This window comes from Amblyomma mixtum, chromosome 1, assembly GCF_055824585.1.
Source record: "Amblyomma mixtum isolate Tamu chromosome 1, ASM5582458v1, whole genome shotgun sequence".
Lineage (NCBI taxonomy): Eukaryota > Metazoa > Arthropoda > Arachnida > Ixodida > Ixodidae > Amblyomma > Amblyomma mixtum.
In genome coordinates, this window is record NC_143012.1 from 272,485,777 (window position 1) to 272,509,901 (window position 24,125).

At 51.5% G+C, this 24,125-nt stretch overlaps 1 protein-coding gene across 2 annotated transcripts in view; it reads right to left on the reverse strand.

Moving 5' to 3' along the window:
• The window catches only part of LOC149371697 (uncharacterized), a 160,724-nt gene that overhangs the window by 97,951 nt on the left and 38,648 nt on the right, over positions 1-24,125 (reverse strand). Inside the window, exon 3 of one of the 2 annotated variants that reach the window (XM_089565940.1) lies at positions 10,573-10,621. The exons of the other annotated variant lie outside the window; for it this stretch is intronic. Within the exon in view, the coding sequence (XP_089422066.1) occupies positions 10,573-10,621 (49 nt within the window). The remainder of the gene's footprint in view (positions 1-10,572; positions 10,622-24,125) is intronic. 2 annotated transcript variants of the gene reach the window in all.

A 24,125-nucleotide genomic window follows, 5' to 3' on the forward strand; every position in this document is an offset into this window, starting at 1 on the left:
TGCATACACCGTCTATAGACCATTCATTCACAGCGTATTGAGATGTTTGTACGGGATGTCCACATACTGCATGGAGAGCAGCCACCACCTTACTCTTTCTCCTTAAAGAGAGTCTCCTCCCAAGGACGTCCAGCCTACATGACCACAAATCGCCGAGAAGGTGGTTTATCGTGTTTAACGTCCCAAAGTGACTCAGGCTGTAGTGGAGGGCTGTGAATAATTTCGACCACCTGGGGTTCTTTAACGTGCACACACATCGCACAGTGCACGGTCCTTTAGCATTTCCCCTCCATCAAAATGCGACCGCCGCGGCCGAGGTCGAACCCTCGTCTTTCGGGTCAGCAGCCGACCGCTGTAACCACTCAGCCACTGCGGCGGCCACATCGGTGAAGAGAATTTTAATGCACAATCCATACACTCCCCATAGACTGCAAACTTTCTCCTGAAATTTCTGCAAGGAATAATATATTCTCGAGAAAGGCCGCACCCGTCCCTTCTTTCTCAGGGAGCCCCCCCCCCCCCCCCCCCCCCCCCAAAAAAAAAAAGTACGTATAGGGTTGTTCAAAAGTTCCCAGGCCACAGGGTCTGCTTCTATGCGGTATACCCTGCCACCTATGATAGCAACAAAGATATCAAGGCTCTCAGAGGTGAGAATGATACCTCTCCTATCCTCTTCAGAGATTTTGAGCTTCGGGACTGTTGTAACTGCCCGACTGTAGAGCTCGAAAGCGGACTCTGTGGCCTGGAATCTTTTGACCGACCCTGTACATTATATGACCCAAAACTCCCTAACAAAATTAGGTTCACGTGACCAATGGCTTAGACGAGGTAACAGCAAAAACCGTAGAATGAAGAGACCGCAGACACAGAGGGCCAGCAAAGGGCGAACCTATCCGGGGCACGACCATGTCTTCTACAAACATGGGGTCACCGGACGTGACGGCCACGAAAGCACACTCGCCGATTTCCTCCCGCATCTCGGCTGCGTGGCCGCGCAGGATTACATGCTAACCCCGCTCGGCAAAAAAAAAAAAAAAAGAAAGCTCAAATTTAACAAAATCGGAAGCTCCAGGTGAAATGAGTGGAGCTTTCCGGTGGCGCAAGATCGCTGCTCCCCCTTTTCAGCCCTTGACGCCCCCCCGTTCTCCGTTGTGACCCATTGGCTGCCGGACACGCTGACCCAGAATCAACCGCCGCGCCGGATGGGCAGCTGACTGGGCGCGGGTAACGTGATCCGGCCTTGCGGATCAGCCCCCTCTGCGGGGTCCTGCACCGAAAGCGCTTCCATGCGCGGGCAGACAGGTCTGATGAACACTGCAGCCGGGTGTGTGCACGACCCTTTCCAGGCATCATCATATATATGCAAACAAAGTATATCATTCAGATGTGAAAGTGACGTGGCGCTTGGTAGACGCTGTTACTATACTGGATGGCATCACGACTGGGAGTCACGCATTGATAATGGCGCCTCAAGTTTTCAGTTGCAGATTCACATACATTAACGGGATAGCGTTAAAGGCCGTGCTACCCACAAAATCTGACGTCGGCGTTGTGAGCGAAAAATCACGATTTCATATGACTCTGGCAGGTGGCGCCTAGAGAGCAACCCAGTAGGCAGGTGGGCCACCTAGGTCACGTGACCTTACGACGTCATCACAACCTGCGTAGCGGCTAGTGAGCAAACTGCTCACCTTGGCAGGTAGCAGTTGAATTAATGATTGGTCGCTCGGGGAGAACATCATGGGGCGCGCAAGGCCTAGCACTCCCTTATACAAATGGTCTATGGACAGTCTATAGACTTCTTATTGACTCTAGTGACTTCCTATAGATATTGCTTTTTGTCTATTCATATTCTATAGAATGTCTATCGAAAAAGTCTACTAAAAGTGTATGGCCATAAATCTATAGATTGTCTATAGACTGTCTATGGCATTTGTATTGCCTATAGACTGCTCTCTAGGATTTGTCTATAGACAGTCTATATACTTTATAGACAGAAGTCTATAGACACTCTACAGACTGTCTAAAACTTTTTTTGTAAGGGCTGAGGGCACCTGCCATCGCAGGGCAGTGGCGCATCGCTTAATCGCTCCACCACTGCGCTAGGAGGCGTGTGGGGACTACCGGGGATCTATGAATGTAAAGGAGAGAATGACCTTCTGCGTATATGGCAATTAATCCATTACGCTATCGCGCGATACGCTTAAAGTGGAGCTTAAGTGTCTCCTTATTTATTTTTTTGAGCACATTGTACAAAAAAAAAAAAGGAGAAAAGCGAAATGTTCTCGGCAGACTTCGTATCGCACTCCTTAAGTAAAGCGTAAGTTGCGGGGGTGTTGGTCAAATGTTTAGGGGAAGCCCCCAAGGTGGAGTAAATTTGTAATAAGGGAGTAATTACTCTTTGGCATCCACCCAAGCATGGGCATCCACCCAGGACGAATTTTTCTTTAACTACGAAGTTTCTGAGAAAGCGGTATAGCTTACCTTTGTAGCCGTATGGCTGCGCTTGGGTGGATGCCAATGAGGAATTACTCCCTTATTACAAGTTGCGGGGGGGGCGAGGATGACATGTAACAATATTTCATTTCTCATCGTCACTGGCATTCGCAAAATTATGGATTCGATGCAATTCTTAACGGCTTTCCTCACACTTCCAAAACGACATGGCACTATATGTCGACTTTCAGGTCGACATTTAATCAGTTTCACTACAAGACATTGCGCCTTTGCGCATGCCTGATCACAGTGTCCAGTGGTCATGACAATATGTTTGTTTTAACTTATCTGCAGGCTAGAGAAAGGGACGCGTACAAATTAAAGCATCCTTTCGTGCAGAGCGGAGTGTAAAGCTTAGAAAAGCAATCTGAGGCTTCTCCCTTGAGGCAGACTCGGCTAATTATCTGCCACCGACAATACCCGCCCCGTTGCAGCGCCCTCCTGAGTGTGGCGAATAAATGCCCCCGGGGAAGAACAAGCAGGGCAGCACGCCAGAACAAGCAGGGCAGCTCTGGTTGCGACGCAAGCAACGCGAGCGAACACAGTGAAAAGCCAGCCTACGGACAGGTGCAATACCCGCTCCACGACCTCAAAAGAAAAGCCCACCGCCAGAACATTGTTTTAAGAACCAAGCGTGTGTGTAAAAAAGTAATTAGGACCCATTGTCTCGATGTAATCTTGGACGGTGGGACAAAACGCGTCAGGCCTTGCGGCACGGTAACAAAATGAAGAAAAGGAATGAGTAAATGGGAAAGGAGGAGGCCTTGTCAAACAACAAAACAACCTCACGCCGCCGCCGCCTCCCTGGGGAGGGGATATGCGGGGCGTCAGAGCGCGACGTTCTTAATGAAGTCGCACTCGCTGACATATTTCATGACTAGCTGAAAAGAAAGGTTATAATAACGACTGGCTCTGTGTGCGCAAAAGCAGCCCAAATAAAAGCGAAGCTCAGCACGAGACGCGAACTGATCCTCCAAGGGAGACACCTGGAGGTGACAGCTCGAACCTGCGGGGCGTTTGCTACCGCTCTGCGTGTGTCCCACAAGACAGCACATCGCCTGCATGTGTTTAGAACGAACGCATCCATGCACACGTCCCCCCCCCCCCCTTTCAAGGAAAAAATGGGGGCGGGAGGCAGATAATGAGCGCTTATATCTATGCCCATTTTAATACCATGCCGCAATTAGTCCCTTTCTCATGTTGTGATTTCGTTGTTTGTGAAAGGTCCGTAAAGAAGTTTTCATTGGCATCACTTTTTTTTTCTGTCTCATAATTCGCTAGCAATTTTGTTACAGAAGACCTTTCGGGAGATATCAAAGATCGCCAATAAACATGTGCACGCTCACACGCGCATGCGTACTAAATAGAGCCTCACATTTTCAGGACCTCAACCATGTGCGCTCTGCAACAGCGTCAGAGCACCGACACCTGCTCTTGTCTAGGACACTCTATTGGACACCAGGGAAGCAATTCAACTATAGTCAGATACAACTCCGGAACGAAGCGGCAGATGGCCCTGAAAGTAGGCCCCCCACCAATTTTCGCCACATCGCGGTTGATCCCGTTTCATCTGCCACCCACTGCAATGTCACGCTAGTAGGTCTAACGGTATCCCCCACGACGTCGTGAAAATCGGTCGACGCCACCGGCTGGAGGACTTCCTCTGAGGCCTTTAGCTGCTTCGTTCTTGAGTTGTACCCGTCCATAGAACAACGAGAACGAACGAGAATTTCATTTCAAACCATTTATTTGGCCCCTTTGACCCAAAGGCATTACAGAGTGCTCGTGTGAAACGGAGCTCCATTCTTAGCTGCCTTTAGCTGCGATCAGAGCGCAATACCAGATGGGCTTCGTGGAACACAGTCCTCCAATCCCCCAGGGCCCATGCAGTAGGATTCGGAGCCAATTTTCTCGTCTTAACCTTATCTCCTCAGCGACTGCCTATAGAAAGACGAGTTGACCAGCTCGCCCCAGCTTGATTGCAGCCAAAGTGCTGACACGCGCGAAGCCTGCCTACAGCGCCGTATTTTGGCCGGGCAAATATTGGACATCGCGTCAACCGCAGAGCGGCGGCTTCCGCATTCGGTGTGCAGCGCCCCCTGTCCGACACCTGGCCGACTCTCCGCTCTTAATTGAAGTCGAAAGCCAGGCGCGGCCGAGGCAGAGCACTCTCCGGAAACATTACCGCCTTCTTTCGATACTCATTCTGGGCACATCACGGTAAAGGAGAGTGCCTGGATGACACCGTTGTTGGCTCAGGTCGGTATAGAGGTGCGTCTTCCTTTCCAAATGGGTGGTCCCTGTTCTTCATGACGGGCGGAGTGAGTTCGAGGCCAGGTGACCCGTGGTAACTTGGCAATATTGAGCGAGGTTTGGAATACGCTGGGCATGTCATGGGGGTGGATGTTGAATTGGGCGATCTGGTTTGCCTTTATGTCGTTTCACTCTCGATTCCCTCTAATAACGTCGTGAAAGACAGTGCCATATGAGAGGCAGACAGAAGATTTACTTTACTCAGACAGCTCCTCAGGACTTAGCCAAGATGGACGGAACCTTTCTTCATTGGCGCCATAGGCAGTGCACACGCGTCTGGTAGCTTAAATGCAGCACTTTTGCCACGCATCCATGACATCCGCTTCTTAACGTCGAAAAGCTCACACCTTGAACCCTCCTGGCAGAGTTATGCGCCACCCTGCAACCCTCCCTCTTTCCACCCACAGTAAAAAGTGATACAAATCTCCGCTAAGTCCCCTACGCGAGAGGGTCTTATCCAGGAAGGATATGAATGTCGAATATTTGCCCATTATAGTGAAGGAGTACTTGTACCTGAATTTTGACGTTATTATAACGCAGAGAAGTTCAGTAACGTCATTCCTCGATGTAAAACTTTTTCTTCAGATACAAGGAAGCACTTAACCGTGGAACTGGAACTAAATCGCCATGAAAACACAAAGTCTTACAGTTAGATTCAAGATCCACAGAAAATTAGGCATGTTCAATAACGCAACAAGTGCAGGACGAAGTTGCCTCATCATACAGAACGGTGTAGCAGTGGAGATATGTCAATGTAGTAGAATGGCAAGTAGGCCGTGGCAGTTGTCGATGAAATGAAGACATTTGTGAGCACTAAGAGCTCTGAATTTTTCTTGTTTGTGGAAGACCTGCAGAGCACATTGGTGCAATGCAAGGGGTATATTATGCCGCAACGGGCGCCTAGTCGTATAAGCATCCACCTCGCATTCGGGAGGTGCAGGGTTCGATCCCCAATGCCGCCGGGCACCCAGTGGTTGATACAATTGGTACAAGCTTTCCTCTGGTCTGGTGCTCGGCTTCTTTAAGGTGAAATGCTTGGAAGATGGGTCGTTGACCCCACCTTGAGTGGAAGGAAAAAACCATGTGCCACGGCACTCTTTGGCCATCGTCATCACCAACAAGTTTTATATTGACACCGTTTAACTTAGTGGATCCTTGCGTTGCCTTGCGTTCGCTGGCACGACAAGGGAGTGAGGAAGCGGGCTAAGTGATCATGACACCTTTGCAGTTACCACACCTTACTAATAGATAAACACCTTGGTTACAAGAATAGCAACAAAATATTGCGGTCTGTTCATTTTTGCTTGAAAGGTTACAAACTAGGGCATGGGGAGGAGATGAGACATGCGGGGCATCGCAACCGATGCGTTTCAGAGCATCTGAGTATCAGTAATGGCGGTTACGCGGACGGGACGCGAAACAAGACTGCATGCGGAACAGAAGGCTGTGTGCAGAAATAGAACCAGTGTGGCTCGATCCCATGTCAACTAGTATTTCTCACGCCCATAATGAAAATCAGACGGTGTTGATTCGTCCACATTTTCGATGTTACCAGCAGTGTTCAGGTGAAGATGTAGGAAATAAGGACCTGAGAAAAGTCCTGTTCAATTGACGCCACGTACGTATCTTAACCACGCGCCTCTTTCGGGGCCAAAATAATAGTAATAAATAAAGCGGAAACCCCGCCAGGCAGGAGGCCCTCGGGCATAAACTCAGCACAAGAAAAGCAGAGCGCCTTTCACCCAATCAGAGGATACGGGCGGAGGCGGCACGTTGTCTTCACTATAACTCTTGTGCCGTAAACAGCGGGATATAGACCTTTTGCTCGAGGGATCGCAGAGCAGCCTGTGCGAGATTCGTTATAAAAGGCAGTGGGGATGAGTGGGGGAGGGCCTTGGGTGGTTCTAGCCGGCGGCTGCGGCACTGCGGAGAAGCCCTCCGCTCAAGCGGCGGCAGGGCTGGCCGATCAAAGGGGCGCGCGCTCTCCGGGCAAGCAGTAATCGGGCTTTAATATCTTAAAGTTGGCCATCATTATCAGCGTCCTTCGCGGACTGCCGGACACTTTGCCATGCAAATGTCGGCTCCTTTGGGCCCCGGGCCCGAGCCGTCCCTTTGTCGTATTCAGATGAAGCGGAGGCGTGTAATTAAGGCTCTTTGAAATGCTCCTTCTTCTTCTGCGGCCCACGCCAAGAGAGCGCGCGAGGCTTCGTTAGTGCGCCCGAATTGCAAATGTCGCTCGGCTTTCATTAGCCATTCATTAGCGCTGTCCGACTCGCTCTTAATTAAGATTTGTTTTTCGGTAATGAGCCTCAGGAAGAACGGGTGGAGAGCGCGCGCCCCACACGTGATCGGCCCCGGCCGCGCCTCCTCTCTCTTTCCCTCTCCCCCTCTACGCCGGTAGCCGCAGCAGCCGTGCAAGGGGTGCCCGCCCCTCGAGACCTGCGCAAGGAGATCCGCTGCGTGTGCGGTTCCCTCCCAGTGCTCGTTCTGCTGCGCACACCACTGTCACCATCCGCGGGGCAAAGGCAGCTGAGGCCGCCATATATGCCGGAAAACTTGGTAACCTTTGGCCGGGGATGGTCGGTTAGAAAAAGCGCAAAGTAGGAAAGTATTCGCATCGAAACAGAGGACATCTTCCTCCAGGCATATGTACCTACGTACCAATCAGGCGCACTTCATCGCGGGTTCAGTCAGACCACAATCTTGGAAGAATTCGTTTCTGAGCTAGTTGGTGAACATGACCAGAAATACAGCGGACAAGTAAACACCACACAGGAAGAAAGGGCGTACAGAGGGCAAAACGCTTGTCTAGAACATGTTCTGGGTGTGTTTCGGGCTGAACACGCGATATCTAGCGATAACACTTGGCTAAAAATGGTCTGAATGTAAGGATGTGCAATTAAACTCGTAAGATTTCATCAAAATTTTTTGCCTTCTTGGCCGCAGCGGCTTTGGGAGCTGCGGAACACACACTCCGGTCGTTGTAGACATGTGTTTTGCCCTCTGTACATACACGAGGCTGACTGACAACCGAGCTTTGTTGATGCGAAACGGGCACATATATAGCAAGAGGGGGAGAAGGAAAAACAGAGGGAATGGCATGCTGTGTAACGGTGAGCGAACAGAAGTAGCCACGTCACAGGGAAATTCCAAAACTTTTTTTAGTTGTTCTCCATGGTTTTAGCTCGCGCCTTTTTACACTAGTTTTTAGCTCGTATATTTTTAAGGAGCGGCCCTTTACACCGCTCGTTTCTTTAGTTAGTTTATATATTTTGGAATTTCCCTGTGACGTGACTACTTCTGTTTGCTCACCGTTACGCAGCATACCTTACCCTCTGCTTTCGCTCTCCCCTTCATCATGCTATATATGCACCCGTTTCGCATCAACAAAGCTCGGTTGATAGTCAGCCTCGTGTATGTAGTACGTCCTTTCTTCCTGTATGGTGTTTATTTGTCGGCTGTATATCTGGCCGCAATCTTAGCGAGTGCACGTTATAAGGATAAATACTTTTTCAGACTTGTTTGGTGAAAATCCACCTTGGTGCATCATCCAGATTCTCTAATAATTTGAGCGCGGTTGGAGCACTTGGAAATCATTCGCGACAAGCCAAGACTGGTGCACAAGTTAGGAAAAGGCTGGAAGATTATGGATTAGCTTGTCCAGTCGATTTATTCGCAATGCACTTTGGCCGATTAAAGGGGCCCAGAAACACAATCTTATTTGACTGTTTTGCCTGTTGATCGCATACTGTGAGTTACAATGATGATATTAGCGTCGGTAATACCGCGTATATTCCATTTTTTAATATTTTAATGCCCTCCCAAAAACAAATTCATGGCTCTGACGGTGTCCCCACAGAGTGGTGGGTTTTAGCAGCGGATATGACATCACCTGGCGCGAGCTTGATGATTGGACAAACAGTAAATATACTGCAAATTGTACTACGTATAAATAGAGACACATTTTGTCACCTGTCTGACTTTTTATTTTAGATCAACAAAAACAACTTGTTTGTCTTAGATAAAAGCCCTGCAAAGCAAGTAAAATAAAAATGCACCACCAGGGGCTCTGGCATGGAAACGACGCTGCCAGTCTCAGCAAGAACGAGTTACAGAGAGCACGCAACCATGGAGTGCAAACTTCCGCGACGTGCTCTGGCAGGCTGTTTTGATTGGTTGCGCCAGGTGCCGTCATTGGGAGAGCGAAATAGGAGTGGGAAGCCGCCCCAAAATCGAGTTGATGGCAGCGTTTTGTTTGCTTGTATTTTGAAATTTCTTCACTGAATAACTCCCGTTCCTGTGCATCGATTCCTGTAATTCTTTTTAAGTCAGCATCTGTGTGACATAAAGAATCCACGTGAAGCTCAGCCGGTATCCCCTCAAGCAGTGTTTCGCAGCCCCTTTAAAGGCACAAGGGCGGTTCGTACGTTCTTCGACGTGGCAGAGTTCAGTCGCGAACCATGCGCATCTATTAATCGTCAGCACGCGTGATCAGCATTTGTCTCACATATGGTTAACGATGACATTGCCAACGATGCAATGTTCGCCAAACTGCAATGTGCAGAAACCAACTACAACTACGTCGCAAAGAAATCTTGATCCACGGCACCTTTAGCTCAGGTCACAACTCGCTTGTATGCATGCGACGAAGAAAGGTTCTCTGAGCGGCCAGGAGGATGAAAAGACACCCCTTTGCAATACGAACGCAGGTAATTAACGCTTGCAATGGCGACCCGAAGGGCACGGCGGGTAGCCTGCGCGGATCTTATTACTGCGTGTCAAGGTGCTGCATGACTATTCCCAATGCCTGGCCTCGCATAACCGTGCATGCAGCCATGCATGGCGCGCAGTTTTAGTGCAAGACTGCAGCTGCCTCCCATCTCTCTGTATTGTGTTTCTTTGCAGCCTATCGAAAAATTATTTTATGACAGATGATCCGGATCATGAGAGGGAAATAACTATATGAATAAGAATGGAGTGGAGCGCATATGGCAGGTTCTCTCAGATCTCTCCAATATCCCTCAAGAAAAAAAGTATACAACACCTGCATCTTACCGGTACTCACCTATATGGGGCAGAAACGTGGAGGCTAACGAAGAGTGTTCAGTTTAAGATAAGAATAACGCAGCGAGCTATGGAAAGAAAAATGATAGGTTAACGTTAAGATATCGGAAGCGGGCGTAGTAGATGAGGGAACAAACGCGAGTTAATGATATCGTAGTCGAAATCAAGAGGAAGAAATGGGTTTGGGCAGGGCATGTAATGCGAAAACAAAATAGCCGCTGGTCCTTAAGGGTAACGGAGTGGATTCCAAGAGAAGGGAAGCGTAGCAGGGGGCGGCAGAAAGTTATAGGTGGGCGGATAAGATTAAGAATGTGGGGATAGGGTGGCGGCAACTGGCAAAGGAGAGGGTTAATTGCAGAGACATGGGAGAGGCCTTTTCCCTGCTGTGGGCGCAGTCAGGCTGATGATGATGGTGATCAGTCAGAGCTTGAAGCATTTACCCTGTAAATGTCACCCTTTTTGCAGGCACCACTTCATATTAGTTTCTTTCACACGTTATGCTTAAAAGCAGGAACAAGGACTCTGTGAAGCAGTATGATGAAATAAAAATTTTCTAATCAGGAGGCAGGGCTGTGACAAACACAGCAGTCAAGAAATCGCGCCGAACCAGGTCACAAAGCACTGTCTCACTGACAGGCATGAGCTGCTATTACATGCTACCCAACCACTGACATTCCGAGTGATGGTCTGCGCACTCACATGTTGGCGAAGGCGCCCGGCGCAGTTCGCCGAGACGAGTCCGGAGTTCCTGGAACAGAAGAACGTGTGCGCCATTCACTGAGAACGTTGGAGACACCAAGCTGCTCGTCTGAGTGTTCAACCGTACAGGTTTGCCAATTACAAACTTGGTTGCCATTTTCTCTCTTATCAAGGAGGGATTAATCACATCTCTGGCCACATTGCGCATCATCTGAACAGTCGGCGAAGCGCGCACCTGAGGCATTGGAGGCCAGGACCACTCACGGACACACACTAACGCAGCTCTGTAGTAACCTTGTACAAGTGTAGAATGCGACCACTCGAGGCGCGTTTACAGTGCCACGTCCGCTCGTTTCTCAATGCAACCGCAGTCAATGCTGGAAACTTGTAGCATGAAATTACATGGCGGCAAGCAGCACAATGCTTTGGGAAGAGGCAGCTTGGGCTTTGCAAGCATTCATGCACGGTAACGGCTAAAATGGCATCGTCACTCTCCCCGGCGGCAACCTTATACGATAGCTTACGAGCGTGTAAAACACGCGTCCTTGACTGAGAGCCGACTTCCACGGAAGCAGCTTTGAAAAGAATACTGCCTTACTGCCTTGGGGCCTGGCTTATTGCACTTTTCAATAAACAGATCCGAACCACAGCCGGAGTTTGAAGCGAAGAGCAGGAAAAACGCAGTAAAGCACGACGCTTCTGGTACAGGTGGCAAAAGTACTTTTGAAAAGTAATTAAATTACAGTAGCATTTGCTTTCCTAAAAATATCGCGAATGTAATGAAATTTCATCACTAATTATCGCTCAAAAAAAGTAATGACATTACAGTTACCCCCCCCCCCGGAAAGTAAAGTAATCACTCATGAATTACTTTTTGGGTTTCATGAACAAAGAAAGAACGTATACAGAGTGAATGAAACACCAAGCTCTAGCCGGGCGCGGCGAACACAGTCTTTCTCGCCAAATTCCGTCCCAGCCAACTCATCCTTCTTTTTTGGGGGCCATTAGAAACGTAAGACAACGCCTACAAAACAGCAAAAAGGGAAGCACGGCCGACGACTTTCGTCGCGCACAAAAGAGCGGCGAATCCTTGCTGCCTAAAGCTGTATCCACCGACAGGAGCAGTCGATTCATTGTTTCGGTGGAGTCAACCTCGGCAGCTTACGTTGTTCGCGCCATGCGCATTTCCTCCTGTACCAGATCGACAGAGCCGCTAAGCATGCCTGCTCACGGTTACAACACAAACACACAGATTGAAACCGACAACAGAAACAAAGCGCCGCCGGGGCTTCGCATACAAATGTGTCAGCGCGATCCATGTCCGTCTCTGGGGCGTCGTCGCGTGGTGCACCGTCCGACTGCTACGACCCATGCCCCCCTGCTCGCTTGTCGGCTCCGCTTTTCGGCAACAGCACGACCTTCCAAGGTCCTCGCCATACCCACCAATTCAGGGCAAAAACATCTCAAACACGAAAGATTTCATGCACGTAATTTTTCCCATATATTATAAGGTTTCAGTATAAAATCAATAAATCTGCAGATCACCCCTCGGCAGGTGTGAATTTTTTTTTGCTATTAATGTTTCTGCTGATGTCAAAAAAGTTCCCACATTGGTGTTCTATGGCAGTCTTAACAACTCGATGCGAGCGATGGAATACTTTAAAACAAATATTTTGCAACGCATAGGTAGAACGAACTTATATCTTCAGTATTTTCACAACAGTACCTTATAGTATTCCAAAATTCAACTTTTCTTTTCCAAGGATGCTGGACATACCACGTGAGATTATGGAAGCGTATACATGAGGATGAAAACAAGGTGCGTTAGTAAGCCATCTATTTTATTACACGTTATAGTGAGGTTGCATGCCTTGATGCTACGTAGCAACACGTGTTTGTGTTTGTATGCTTGTTAATAGGTTGGCCGCTTTTTCCCTATATTGTGTTGCTGTCTTCGAATAAACTTTCAGTTGTGAGTCAGCGCTCGTCCTGTGGTTCTTCTGCTGCGGTCTTCGTCTTTGCGCTGTTTGCCTTTCAATAATTTATCCAAGGAAACTAAATTTTCGGTTCTCAAGCTCCTAGCCTTTTCAACAACAACGTCGGCAAAATAAACAGTAATCGACACCGCACAAGGCCGTAGAGGCAGCGTCGCCAGCCATCACCATTTCGAGCCGAAATTTCAGGGTCTCACTTCAAGCAAAAATGAAAAATGAAAACTAAATACCAAAAAACAGAGACCGGCAATTTATTCGTTGTGCATGCATCCAGCTGGTCCTGACCACCAGGAAGGGTAGTCAGTGGAGGGGGCTCATCTTCAGTCAATGCTTCCCCACCGGTCGGCACGAGTTCCAAGCACCAAAATAGCGCGTGATGGGGTGTGGGCGGCGTGCCGGAAGGGTTTCCCCGCCAAACGGGGAAGCCCCGCGGTGGCGGCGACCGTCTCTATCGGCTCGCGCTTGCCAGCTGCACGGCGCGGCAATGAAGGGTTTCCAGCCGAAGTCAGCGCCATTGTGACGCCCCGACCCGAAACATGGCTGCAAACAGGCGCCTCCGCACCCACCCACGCGCGGTGCGGATTAAATGTGGCCGGCGTCGAACGGCTAGTTGTGTTTGTGTGCGTGTTAGGCTTAGGAGGGTCACTTTCGAGTGCTTTTGTAAAGAGCAGGCCGGCGGCCGTGTATCGGTTGAAAGGGTTGTCCGAATCGTCTTCCTCGGTGACCCCGCTCATCATCCCCCCCCCTCACCACCAGTACATTTCATGCTTCGTTTTGTGCGTGTAGGGGTTCATCACGGTGTGGTAGTCGTCGGGCCTCCGAACTGTGCGTCTCTATGTGCGTTCAGAGACAAACACCTTGTCTGAGCCCGCGTAGCGACTGGACTTTCCTTGGAGGAGACGCCGTTATAGCGGACTGGCCCTTTTCCAATATCTACGGCTGCATACTACAAGAGCCCGCAGATCGTGCATACTACACATTTTGCTGCCCGGGGACACAGAATTGTACTCACATAAATTCCACTGTTTTTACTGCACTACGGCAATTTGAAACTCATCACGGTGACACTTCCAAAATACCTTTCTTGCTTTGCAATGAGTCCTCCGTATTAGCGAATCTTTCGGGATATTCCCTGAATAGATTTCTACTTGTGGAGGAATAATTAATAAGGAACGGCACAAGTATGTCTTTGCCGTTCCCTTGGAACGGAAGCCAAAGCGAAAGGCAAGGCTAACAGTCGGCGTCGGTTTATATGCGAGATGTAGATAAAGCATGTACTACAGCCTTTGTGAAGAGTTCAGAGCCCAGGGCTTCGCTTCTAAGCCGTGCAGTGCTGGTGTTCTGTCTCTTGGACGAGGGAGCGTTCATCTTACCTGCAGGAGAATTCGAACGCTGGGGACTCGTAACGAGCTACATGGAATGGTCGAGAAACACACTGCCTCGGCCTCTAATTGTCGACAATGGGTGTATGTACATTGAAGCACCTTACACATAAGGAGCAAGCAGCCAGTCGGAGCACACACGCCGGTTGTTGCCGCCAACAGCTTCCCTGACATTTGCGCGGCGCAGCTCGAGTTAGCGGCGGCCGACATTTGCGTCGTCTTTGCCGAGCCACCTGCCAGAGACGAGCTAACTCCCTCGTTCTCGCGGCGAGATTCCGCTCTGTCCGCCAGCGCCCCCCCGTGATTGACGCGGAGCAGCTTCTTCCCTCGACGTGGGCTGACCCTGGCATGTCGCCAGGCGCCTGCGCGCTGGACGTCGCGTCACCGAATCAGCGCCGGCCGATCGGCGGCGTCACGCAGAGCGAGCCTTGCCCGCATTGGAACGTTGCATCTTGTTGACACCGCCTTGTTTTGGCGCGCGCTCTGCGCAACAACCCTTTGGCTCGCGGCTGCTGCCCCCTTCCAACGGAGCGCCGCCGCGTCGATCGGAGGCCCCGCGCTGGGGGCGCGGCGACGCGTCGGCTCCTCCCAAGCAAGAGCGGCGCGGAGTCGAAGCCCTGCGACTGCGCGTGCGCAGCCAGTAAACCCATGTACAGAGGGGCAAAACACATGTCTAGAACGACCGAACCCTGCGTTCCGCAGCTCCCAAAGCCGCTGCGACGAGGAAGGCAAAAAAAGACCGATGAAGTCTTACGAGTTTAACTGCACTTCCCTACACCCAGACCATTTTTAACCAAACGTTATCGCTATATATCGCGCGTTCAGCCCGAAACACGCCCAGAACGTGCTCTAGAGAAGCGTTTTGCCCTCTGCACACTCCGCGCCTAAGAAGCGCGAATTGTAGAGCCGTGCCTTTGGCCATTATCGTTGCTAGCTTCGTAATCCTGAATAGTTCCACTCTTATCGCTTTATGCTGAGTATTCTGTTGGCGGTACAATTAAAAATGAAGGTCACGGAAGTTGATCGCATGTACTGTGCTTGCTGCCCGCGTATACAATCGCGCCGAAAGCAGCGTAGTCACGGAGCTTGCAAAGCGCGAATACACACACTCACAGCAGCGCGCTACATATTCTCGTTATCCAGCTGGCACGATGAGGTTCCTCGAGAAGGCACATGTGCTGACGCGTCGAGACATCACGACGCCTGCTACGCATCCGGCCATACCGTAACTGACGCTCATAAGCAGCAGCAGCAGTGCGTCCCTGTCGATTCGGTGAAAGTTCGCCGACGCATTGAAATCGCCCTTCTCACTTTCCTCGCGAGGAGTACAGACGAAGGCAGTCTGTTGTGCGTATGTGTTCTCCGATGCTTGCCAAAAATGTATTTTTCTCTCTCTCTTTTCACAGAAGCGCTGTGCTTAAGGCTTCGCCAGCTTTCGATGCTGGCTGCGAGATAGCGCCGTAACGAATCCAGAAGCTTGCGTCTTGCGTCGTCGTTTGGTAGGCCGCAAGCGACTTGCACTAGATTTAAACGGCAGGAGGCCAGAGTCACCGTCTGACCTTATTTCTTGCCTTGGCTTCTCAAAAGAAGAATAGTAACCTTGAACCAACCTCTGAAGCCCCAGAGCAGGGTTCCGAGACGGCGGCGAGGGTCAGGCGTGAATGGACCGGAAGCGTCGTCAGACAGGTCAGAGGCGCAGTATGCGTTCGCTGGCTTGTGATCACTTATTCAGAGCCGCCCTTTTTCGTTGCGAATTTTTCGAACAGCTCAAGGGAGAGGCGAAGAAAACGTCGCTCGGGGTAACTCCCCTGCATTCGCATACTTTGCGCGTCTACCTGAGCGAACGAAGAACACACACAGCCGACAAGTATCGATTGCGGCATTCACGCGCAGAACGCGATCTGTTCCAACACTGCACACTCACTCCCGGTTCATATACTGATTGAAGGGCAAATGAAGTGGAAGGTGTAAGGAGGATCAAAGAAAATGCACGCCAGCAGCTTTGCTATGCTTCCTTCCACTTGTTGCCTTTCTTTGTTCTTGTGTGCTTGTGCAAGGCTTTTTGCTTGAGAACGCCAGATGGAGCTTTCGTAAGACGTGCGGCTGGCGTTCTTGGTCGTCCTCTCTATTGCCACAGCGCCGCATCGGTCCTTCACTGGGAGTTTCTTCGTTTTATTTTTCCTGAACCTATAAGCTGCACTAAACGTGGGCACGGATTTTGTGCGAGACGGCAGCAGCACATCTTTCTCCAGGAACACGAAGAACAGACGTGTTTATAAGAAGGCACGCACACACTTCACTGATTTCAAGGGCGCAACAACAAGAGCCCTACCATAAGAGAACGTCTTCTCTACGCTGTCCCCATTTAGTACGCGCTTCCGCTGCTTTTGGGACAAACTATTCCGAAAACTACCCATTTCGTCAGACCGAACACGCAAGCGCTTCAGCCAAACGGGCTCTATACTCATGCCTCGCTCTTTGGCCTTAAACCGGGTTCAGCTGGATTGCTGCTCGCGCGAAAAGGCCAAGGCAGAGTAATGCGCGTCGCAAAATCGGGACACGTGTGCCGACCCGAATATACGTAACGTTAAGGTCGCGCCATGTTTTGACGCACAGAGCTGATTATTAACTGCGATGATTTGTTTATCGAGCAAACGAGACTGAGATGCCAGGCGATGAATACTTAAAATAAACGGCTAAAAGCCATTCCGTGAGCCTACTTTGTAGTCAGCAAAAGCTTCTCCGTTCGCTGGGGACGACAGAGAATGCGCATAAAAATTGTGCGAGAGCAAAGTGCTGAAAATGGACACTGTGTTACTGAGACTGTGTGCGTTGGAGCGAGTACATAGCGCAGCTTTCCTCCGGTGGCATCGTAATTAATGCGCGCATATGTCAGGTTTTGAGGAGCGAGCGCAGTGAGGTGGATGAACTGCGTTGACTCTTCTTGGGAAGACAGGCGTCAACGGCCACTGATTTTTAAACGAACAGAAGAATCCAGCAGCAAAAAGTATAGCTCCATGAGGAGCATATGCAAAGACACAAGCCCGTTATGCTCAAGTGGCACGGGCCGAGACAATTTACTTTTGATCCTTTTTAACAAGACCCATCGTAGTAAAACAGCGCATGGGCTTATTGGTTGAAAATTTGAAGCCCTGTGCGCGGCGAGCCATCTCGCATCAGCGCACAGTGAACGCCACCGTTTTCTATTCCGTCCCGAGTGCAAACTATGAGCTTGAACCCAGAAAGAAGGCATAACTCTGGCAGTTGACTAACCATAACCTCGTTCTTATAATCTCGGAAGTCGTCTAAACGGTACCACAAACGATGGAATCTACCCAGCTACAACAAAGATTCTATACACAAAGTGGCACAATAACCACAGCAACTGCCACGTATGATACCAAACATAAACAAATCTCGCATCGCGCGGCGCGAAAGATCGCATGTAGTGCAAACAACCACCATTCGAACAAACCTCGCATCGGACAGCGCGAAATATCGCATGTAGTACAAACAACCACCATTCGAACAAACCTCGCATCGGACAGCGCGAAAGATAGCATGTATAGTACAAACAACCACCATTCGAAAGTGACTTGCGCTGCTACAGGGACGCCTGCGCTAACCTGCTACCCCAGCGGCTACAACAGCTCGCAAAACAACGACCTGCCATCATCATCCAAGCACCCGGTGTGCGCGCTCCCGCACGAACCGTCCTCCTCCAAGAGCAGATGGAAGAGTGCGCACCGCTTCGCTCACCTGGGCCGGCGCGACGGCGGTGAGGGGGATACCAGCAGCAACTTCGGCCGCGGCTGCTACGCCGCATCCGGGCCCGGCGGCATGGCATGCCGGCGAGAGACTGACGCGGCTCCCGGACAACCCTTTCCGGGGCCCCACACCGCCCCCTGAGGACGAGGGGTATTTTCGGGGGAGCAACCCTTTCCGGCGCGCGCCCTTCCGAGCTCCGCGCCGCGGCGCCGAAAAGAGGAGGCAGGGGGTCCCGCCGCCAAATTTGGGTCAACTACCTGAAGAAGTTCCACCGCATGCAGCAGACCGAAGGCAGAAACCCCTCGCAGGGCCAATTACCGCCCACAACCACTGCGCGTTGCAGCCCCGAGATTATCCCCCGCAGGCGCGTCTGAAGCACACGTTCGTGCGCGGCGGCGGCTGCTAGCTTTGCGGCTGTCCACTTCCGGCCTTGAGTTTCTCTCCCCGGCGTGGCGGCGGTCATGGGGGCAGCACTAGGGAGATAACCCCTTGCGAGTGCGCCGGAGGGCACGCAACGGCCATGCTACGAGAGGCTGCGGCCCTTTGCTGCCCCGCGATAAGCGACGCGCCGTTCTGCGCTTCTCCCCTGCCGCACTCCCGGTGGCGCAAGAATCGAGTCCTGCGGAGCGAGACCGCGAGTCGTTGAAAACGCACAAATGTTTATTCTCGGTAAACACCGAGGGCTTTCTTCTAGTAGGGATTAGGTTTCAACCTCGTCCCGGCGATAATCCTGTGCCTCACAGTTTGTGCAACTTCTCACATGTTTGCATAAATTTCACAATGCAGGTATGCCGATGTGAGGCCATGTTCCAGGGCACAAAACATGCAAGCATTCGTGCAACAAGGCACACCTACAAGCCAACAGCAATCATACCGACCCTTCTTTGCTCCGTGCAGCAATAAAACACGAGAATTGGGCGGTATAGCCTGGCTCAGATAGTTTTAGTGACCACCGATAAGAAAGCTGATTTTCCCACAGCTTAGGCGTGCTCTGATGATGCGGCGTCAGTCGGTGGAGGACAGATCTTGCAGCAACCAACCACTGGGCCACCTGCGGACCTGCGCGGTACACAGCACTAGGCGCTGCTGCGGCGGCCGCGAGGGGAGACGGAAGTGGCGACGGCATTCGGGGCTCAGGGAGGGCTATTTCCGGGCGGCAAGAGTTGAGGCCGCGTCCCCAACACGGGGCCCCACGCGGCTATTTCGAGGCGGGGTCCCTCTCTCCGTGCCAGCGACTCGGTCGAGCACCCTCCCTGGTGTGCGAGCACGGTTTCGAGGGGCTCCGCCACGCCATTTTGCTCATGAGCTGCTGCATGCGCCGGAGGGGAAGCCCGGCCGCCACCCCTTCTCGCAAGTACGTACACTAGCGAGTACCCACTTGTTTCAAGCCTGCATCGATGGTCGGCTGTGGACCGATGCGGACCGCAATGACATCTGCGTTGGTCCGACCTTCCTGCCCATTCACACTTGCGAGTCGCGGAAGGTGTGCGACCGTCGAAAAGCGACAGTCGCGGGCCAGACGCTCACTGCTCCATTTTCCAGCCTTGCGAGTCGCAAGCCGCTGATGCAATAAGCGAGCGAGCCCAGCTTTCGGCAACTTCGCCGCCCGTTTGCGCGCCGGGCAACGAACTGCATGCTTTGCTTCGTGGCTGCCCTAGACGTCGCTAAGCCTAGCCGGCTTCACGTCGTTGCCGCAGCTGAGGGGGCTTCGGAACTGGCCCGCGCTGTAGTATACTCTCGTCTCGAAGCAAAATAAGGATTCCGCGACGCCTTCAGCAGCGGAGCCAGCAGGCGAGTCGCTGTAGCAATGTACTGCACTTCTACCACCAACTCGATATTGGCCATACGATACTCACAAATGATTCATCTTTGCCTTTCCTCCATTCCACGGTTTGCTATGCACGCGAACAAACAAGCGCATTTTTCTCACGCCGCATCCAGGCTGGCCGGCCGGCCCCGAGAAGCGTGCCCCTAAGTCATCACGAAGCTTATACCACACGCACAATTCACCGAATTCCGCAATTCCATCACTGACCGGGTAAATTGCACACCACATCTACGAGCCTGCACCCACAACCTACCCACCTCCATTTTCTACAACGCCTTCACACACAACTCACCGAAAGCACCACCAGGTGGGTGCACCTTCCACCATTCACCAGCAAAATTGCACCCCCCACCTACAAGCCTGCACCCACAACCTACCCACCTCCATTTTCTGCAACGCCTTCACACACAACTCACCGAAAGCCCCACCCGGTGGGTGCACCTTCCACCATTCACCGGCAAAATTGCACCTCCCACCTACAAGCTTGCACCCACAACCTACCCACCTCCATTTTCTGCAACGCCTTCACACACAACTCACCGAAAGCCCCACCCGGTGGGCGCACCTTCCACCATTCACCGGCAAAATTGCACCCCCCACCTACAAGCCTGCACCCACAACCTACCCACCTCCATTTTCTGCAACGCCTTCACACACAACTCACCGAAAGCCCCACCCGGTGGGTGCACCTTCCACCATTCGCCGGCAAAATTGCACCCCCCACCTACGAGCCTGCACCCACAACCTACCCACCTCCATTTTCTGCAACGCCTTCACACACAACTCACCGAAAGCCCCACCCGGTGGGTGCACCTGCCACCATTCACCGGCAAAATTGCACCCCCCACCTACAAGCCTGCACCCACAACCTACCCACCTCCATTTTCTGCAACGCCTTCACACACAACTCACCGAAAGCCCCACCCGGTGGGTGCACCTTCCACCATTCACCGGCAAAATTGCACCCCCCACCTACAAGCCTGCACCCACAACCTACCCACCTCCATTTTCTGCAACGCCCTCACACAAAACTCACCGAAAGCCCCACCCGGTGGGTGCACCTTCCACCATTCACCAGCAAAATTGCACCTCCCACCTACAAGCCTGCACCCACAACCTACCCACCTCCATTTTCTACAACGCCTTCACACACAACTCACCGAAAGCACCACCAGGTGGGTGCACCTTCCACCATTCACCAGCAAAATTGCACCCCCCACCTACAAGCCTGCACCCACAACCTACGCACCTCCATTTTCTACAACGCCTTCACACACAACTCACCGAAAGCACCACCCGGTGGGTGCACCTTCCACCATTCACCAGCAAAATTGCACCCCCCCACCTACAAGCCTGCACCCACAACCTACCCACCTCCATTTTCTACAACTGCTTCACACACAGCTCACTGAAAGCACCACTCGGTGGGTGCACCTTCCACCATTCACCGGCAAAATTGCACCTCCCACCTACGTGCCTGCCCCCACAACCCACGCACCTCCATTTCTACGCCTTCAAACACAATTCAAGGAAAGCACCACCCGGTGCGTGCACCTTCCACCATTCACCGGCAAAATTGCACCTCCATTTTCTACAACGCCTTCACACACACAACTCACCAAAAGCACCACCCGGTGGGTGCACCTTACACCATTCACCAGCAAAATTGCACCTCCCACCTACAAGCCTGCACCCACAACCTACGCACCTCCATTTCTACAACACCTTCACACACACAGCTTACCGAAAGCACCACCCGGTGGGTGCACCTTCCACCATTCACTGGCAAAATTGCACCTCCCACCTAAGAGCCTTCACCCACAACCTACCCACCTCAATTTTCTACAACGCCTTCACACACAACTCAAGGAAAGCACCACCCGGTGGGTGCACCTTCCACCATTCACTGGCAAAATTGCACCTCCCACCTACGAGCCTGCACCCACAACCTACGCACCTCCATTTCTACAACGCCTTCACACACAACTCAAGGAAAGCACCACCCGGTGGGTGCACCTTCCACCATTCACTGGCAAAATTGCACCTCCCACCTACGAGCCTGCACCCACAACCTACGCACCTCCATTTCTACAACGCCTTCAGACACAACTCAAGGAAAGCACCACCCGGTGCGTCACCTGCCACCATTCACCGGAAAAATAGCACCTTCCACCTAGGAGCCTGCACCAACCTACGCCCCTCCATTTTCTACAACGCCTTCACACACACAGCTTACTGAAAGCACCGCCCGGTGGGTGCACCTTCAGGCACATTCCGTAGTTGTCTGTGTTTGCTCCAGGCTCTGAACACGATGGAGCTGGGACATCCGTCAGGCATTCAAATGCCTTCAGTCGCAGCCTCTCCATGTACCTCAACGGTAAAGAAAAATAAGATCCCGAATCTTGAAGAAAAGCGAGTAGTAAAGTGTATGTCGGTGAGGGGTGAATGCACGCGAACTGCTGTATGCTTGTGTCACATGACAGTGGTATGTCATGTGATCCATCAACATCAGTGGAGCACGCGATCAGGTAATATGCTAATGAGATCAGGTGGAGTCGCTGACGGGGCCCATTAACGTCATCGCGTCCTACCCTCATAGGCCTACAAATTTCCTTGCTTACTTCCGCTCCGTGCGTCAAAGAATGTCATGATTCTGAAAAAAATGAAGCAGCAATTTATGCAGCCTTTACTTTCTGATAATTGTGACATTGCTTGGGTTTCAACGTATAGAAGCGATATGAGGGTTATGAGGGACACTGTACTTTAACCAGCTGGGGTTCTTCAATGTGCGCGGACATGGCACAGCAGGCGCACGTTTTTGCATTTCGTCGCAATCGAAACGCGGCTGCCGCAGGACCCGTAACATCGGGATCAGCAGCTGAGCACCGTAACCACTGAGATATCGTGGCGGATCGTATTTTGAATACGCTGTCTGAGACAAGGAATGTATCCGAACGAAAAGGTTGTGCAACCTGGTTGGGCCTATGTTTCACCTTATTATAATACATGTCCCAAAGAAAGGGAAGCTATTCTCCCTCGGTCGCCAATTTTGTTATTTTTCTACATACCAGGCGTAGCACAGTTTTGTCGTCGCGCACCGGGTGCCACTTGCTCACTGCCAAGCGCAGGCAGAGGCTAGATCTACGCGGCAGATTTTGTATGGAAAAAAAAAGAAAGAAATGTATGCCATGTTGCAAGAAAAGTTGGGCTGAACCGAGTCTCGTACCGGTTCGGAACGGTTCCTTTCAATATTTCCGCTTCGGCTTCAGTTCTAGCCGCCGCGGTGGCTCAGTGGTTATGGTGCTCGGCGGCTGACCCGAAAGACGCGTGTTCGATCCCGGCCGCGGCGGTTGAATTTCTTTGGAGGAGAAATTTTAGAGGCCCGTGTACTGTGCGATGTCAGTGCACGTTAAAGAATCCCAGGTGGTCGACATTTCCGGAGCCCTCCACTACGGCGCCTCTCATAGCCTTAGTCGCTTTGGAACGTTAAACCCCATAAACCAACCAAGCATCAAGACGGCAAAAAATTATTGGTTCGGTGCTGTCCCGGTTACGGGCAAAAATACGGGTTCGGCTCCGGTTTCGGGTTCAGGTTCAGGGTCAGTTCTGGTTCGGCACCTTGCCCGCAGGTCGCCCTTGCAGGTGTGAACAACGGTGTTGTCGAACCAGGTCCCATGCCCTTTGCGACTCGCAAGTGTGAATGGGCCTTTACCGAGGGGAGGCGCAGGTAATGGTGTAAATTAGATAAGCGCATACGACCTCGGTCACTGACAGTCGAGAAGGGAGCACTGTCCTCGCAACATGCATCTCGGCGTATAGAGTTGTCGTCATTGAGTGCAAGGCACCGCTTTTGTTGATTACGAAAATCGTCAGCGCGATCGTTTGAAAGCTAACAGCTAATACCCACAACGTATGCACATGAGCTGCCATTACTGCTCTATAGACGTCACGAGGCCGTTTTGGTAATGTGCTGATTGAACCGAAACACCAAACAGCGACTTTTTTTCGTTAGTAACCAGGACACACGGATCTTCCCAGTAGGGTCATAGGTGTCGTGAATACATACATACTCTCAAAACATGATGGCCTCTTCGTGTATGCGACACCTCATATGGCTTATTTTGGCTGTCGCTTTTGCAGAGTATTATTACGGGCATCAAACCTTAATAAAAAGCGTTCAGCAAAGATTATCAATGAAGCGTGGTTGATCAAAGAGCCTACGACATTGCAATCATGGTGACATGGCTGCGCAAAACATTTCCCTGTTTCAGCATGCGATGACGCCCAGGTACGACGCGCTATGGCGGCGACTCTTCCGTGCTCCCAGCAAAGCGGAAAGCAGCGCGCTCTCGGGTCTGACCGATTTCGCACAGAGAAGAAAAAACTCTTCTCCATGAAGCGCGCAAAGGGCAGCCACTCGGACGCTGCCAAGGGACCCCATGGCCACACCACCACCAGCCCCGTGACCTACAAGGCGTTTCGGCTTTTATACTTGTGCATCGTTTCTATTTTCCTTCGGTCCGTGGCCGCAGACCAACAGCAGACACCTGGTAGCCAGACTTCCGTAAACAGGGCCAGACA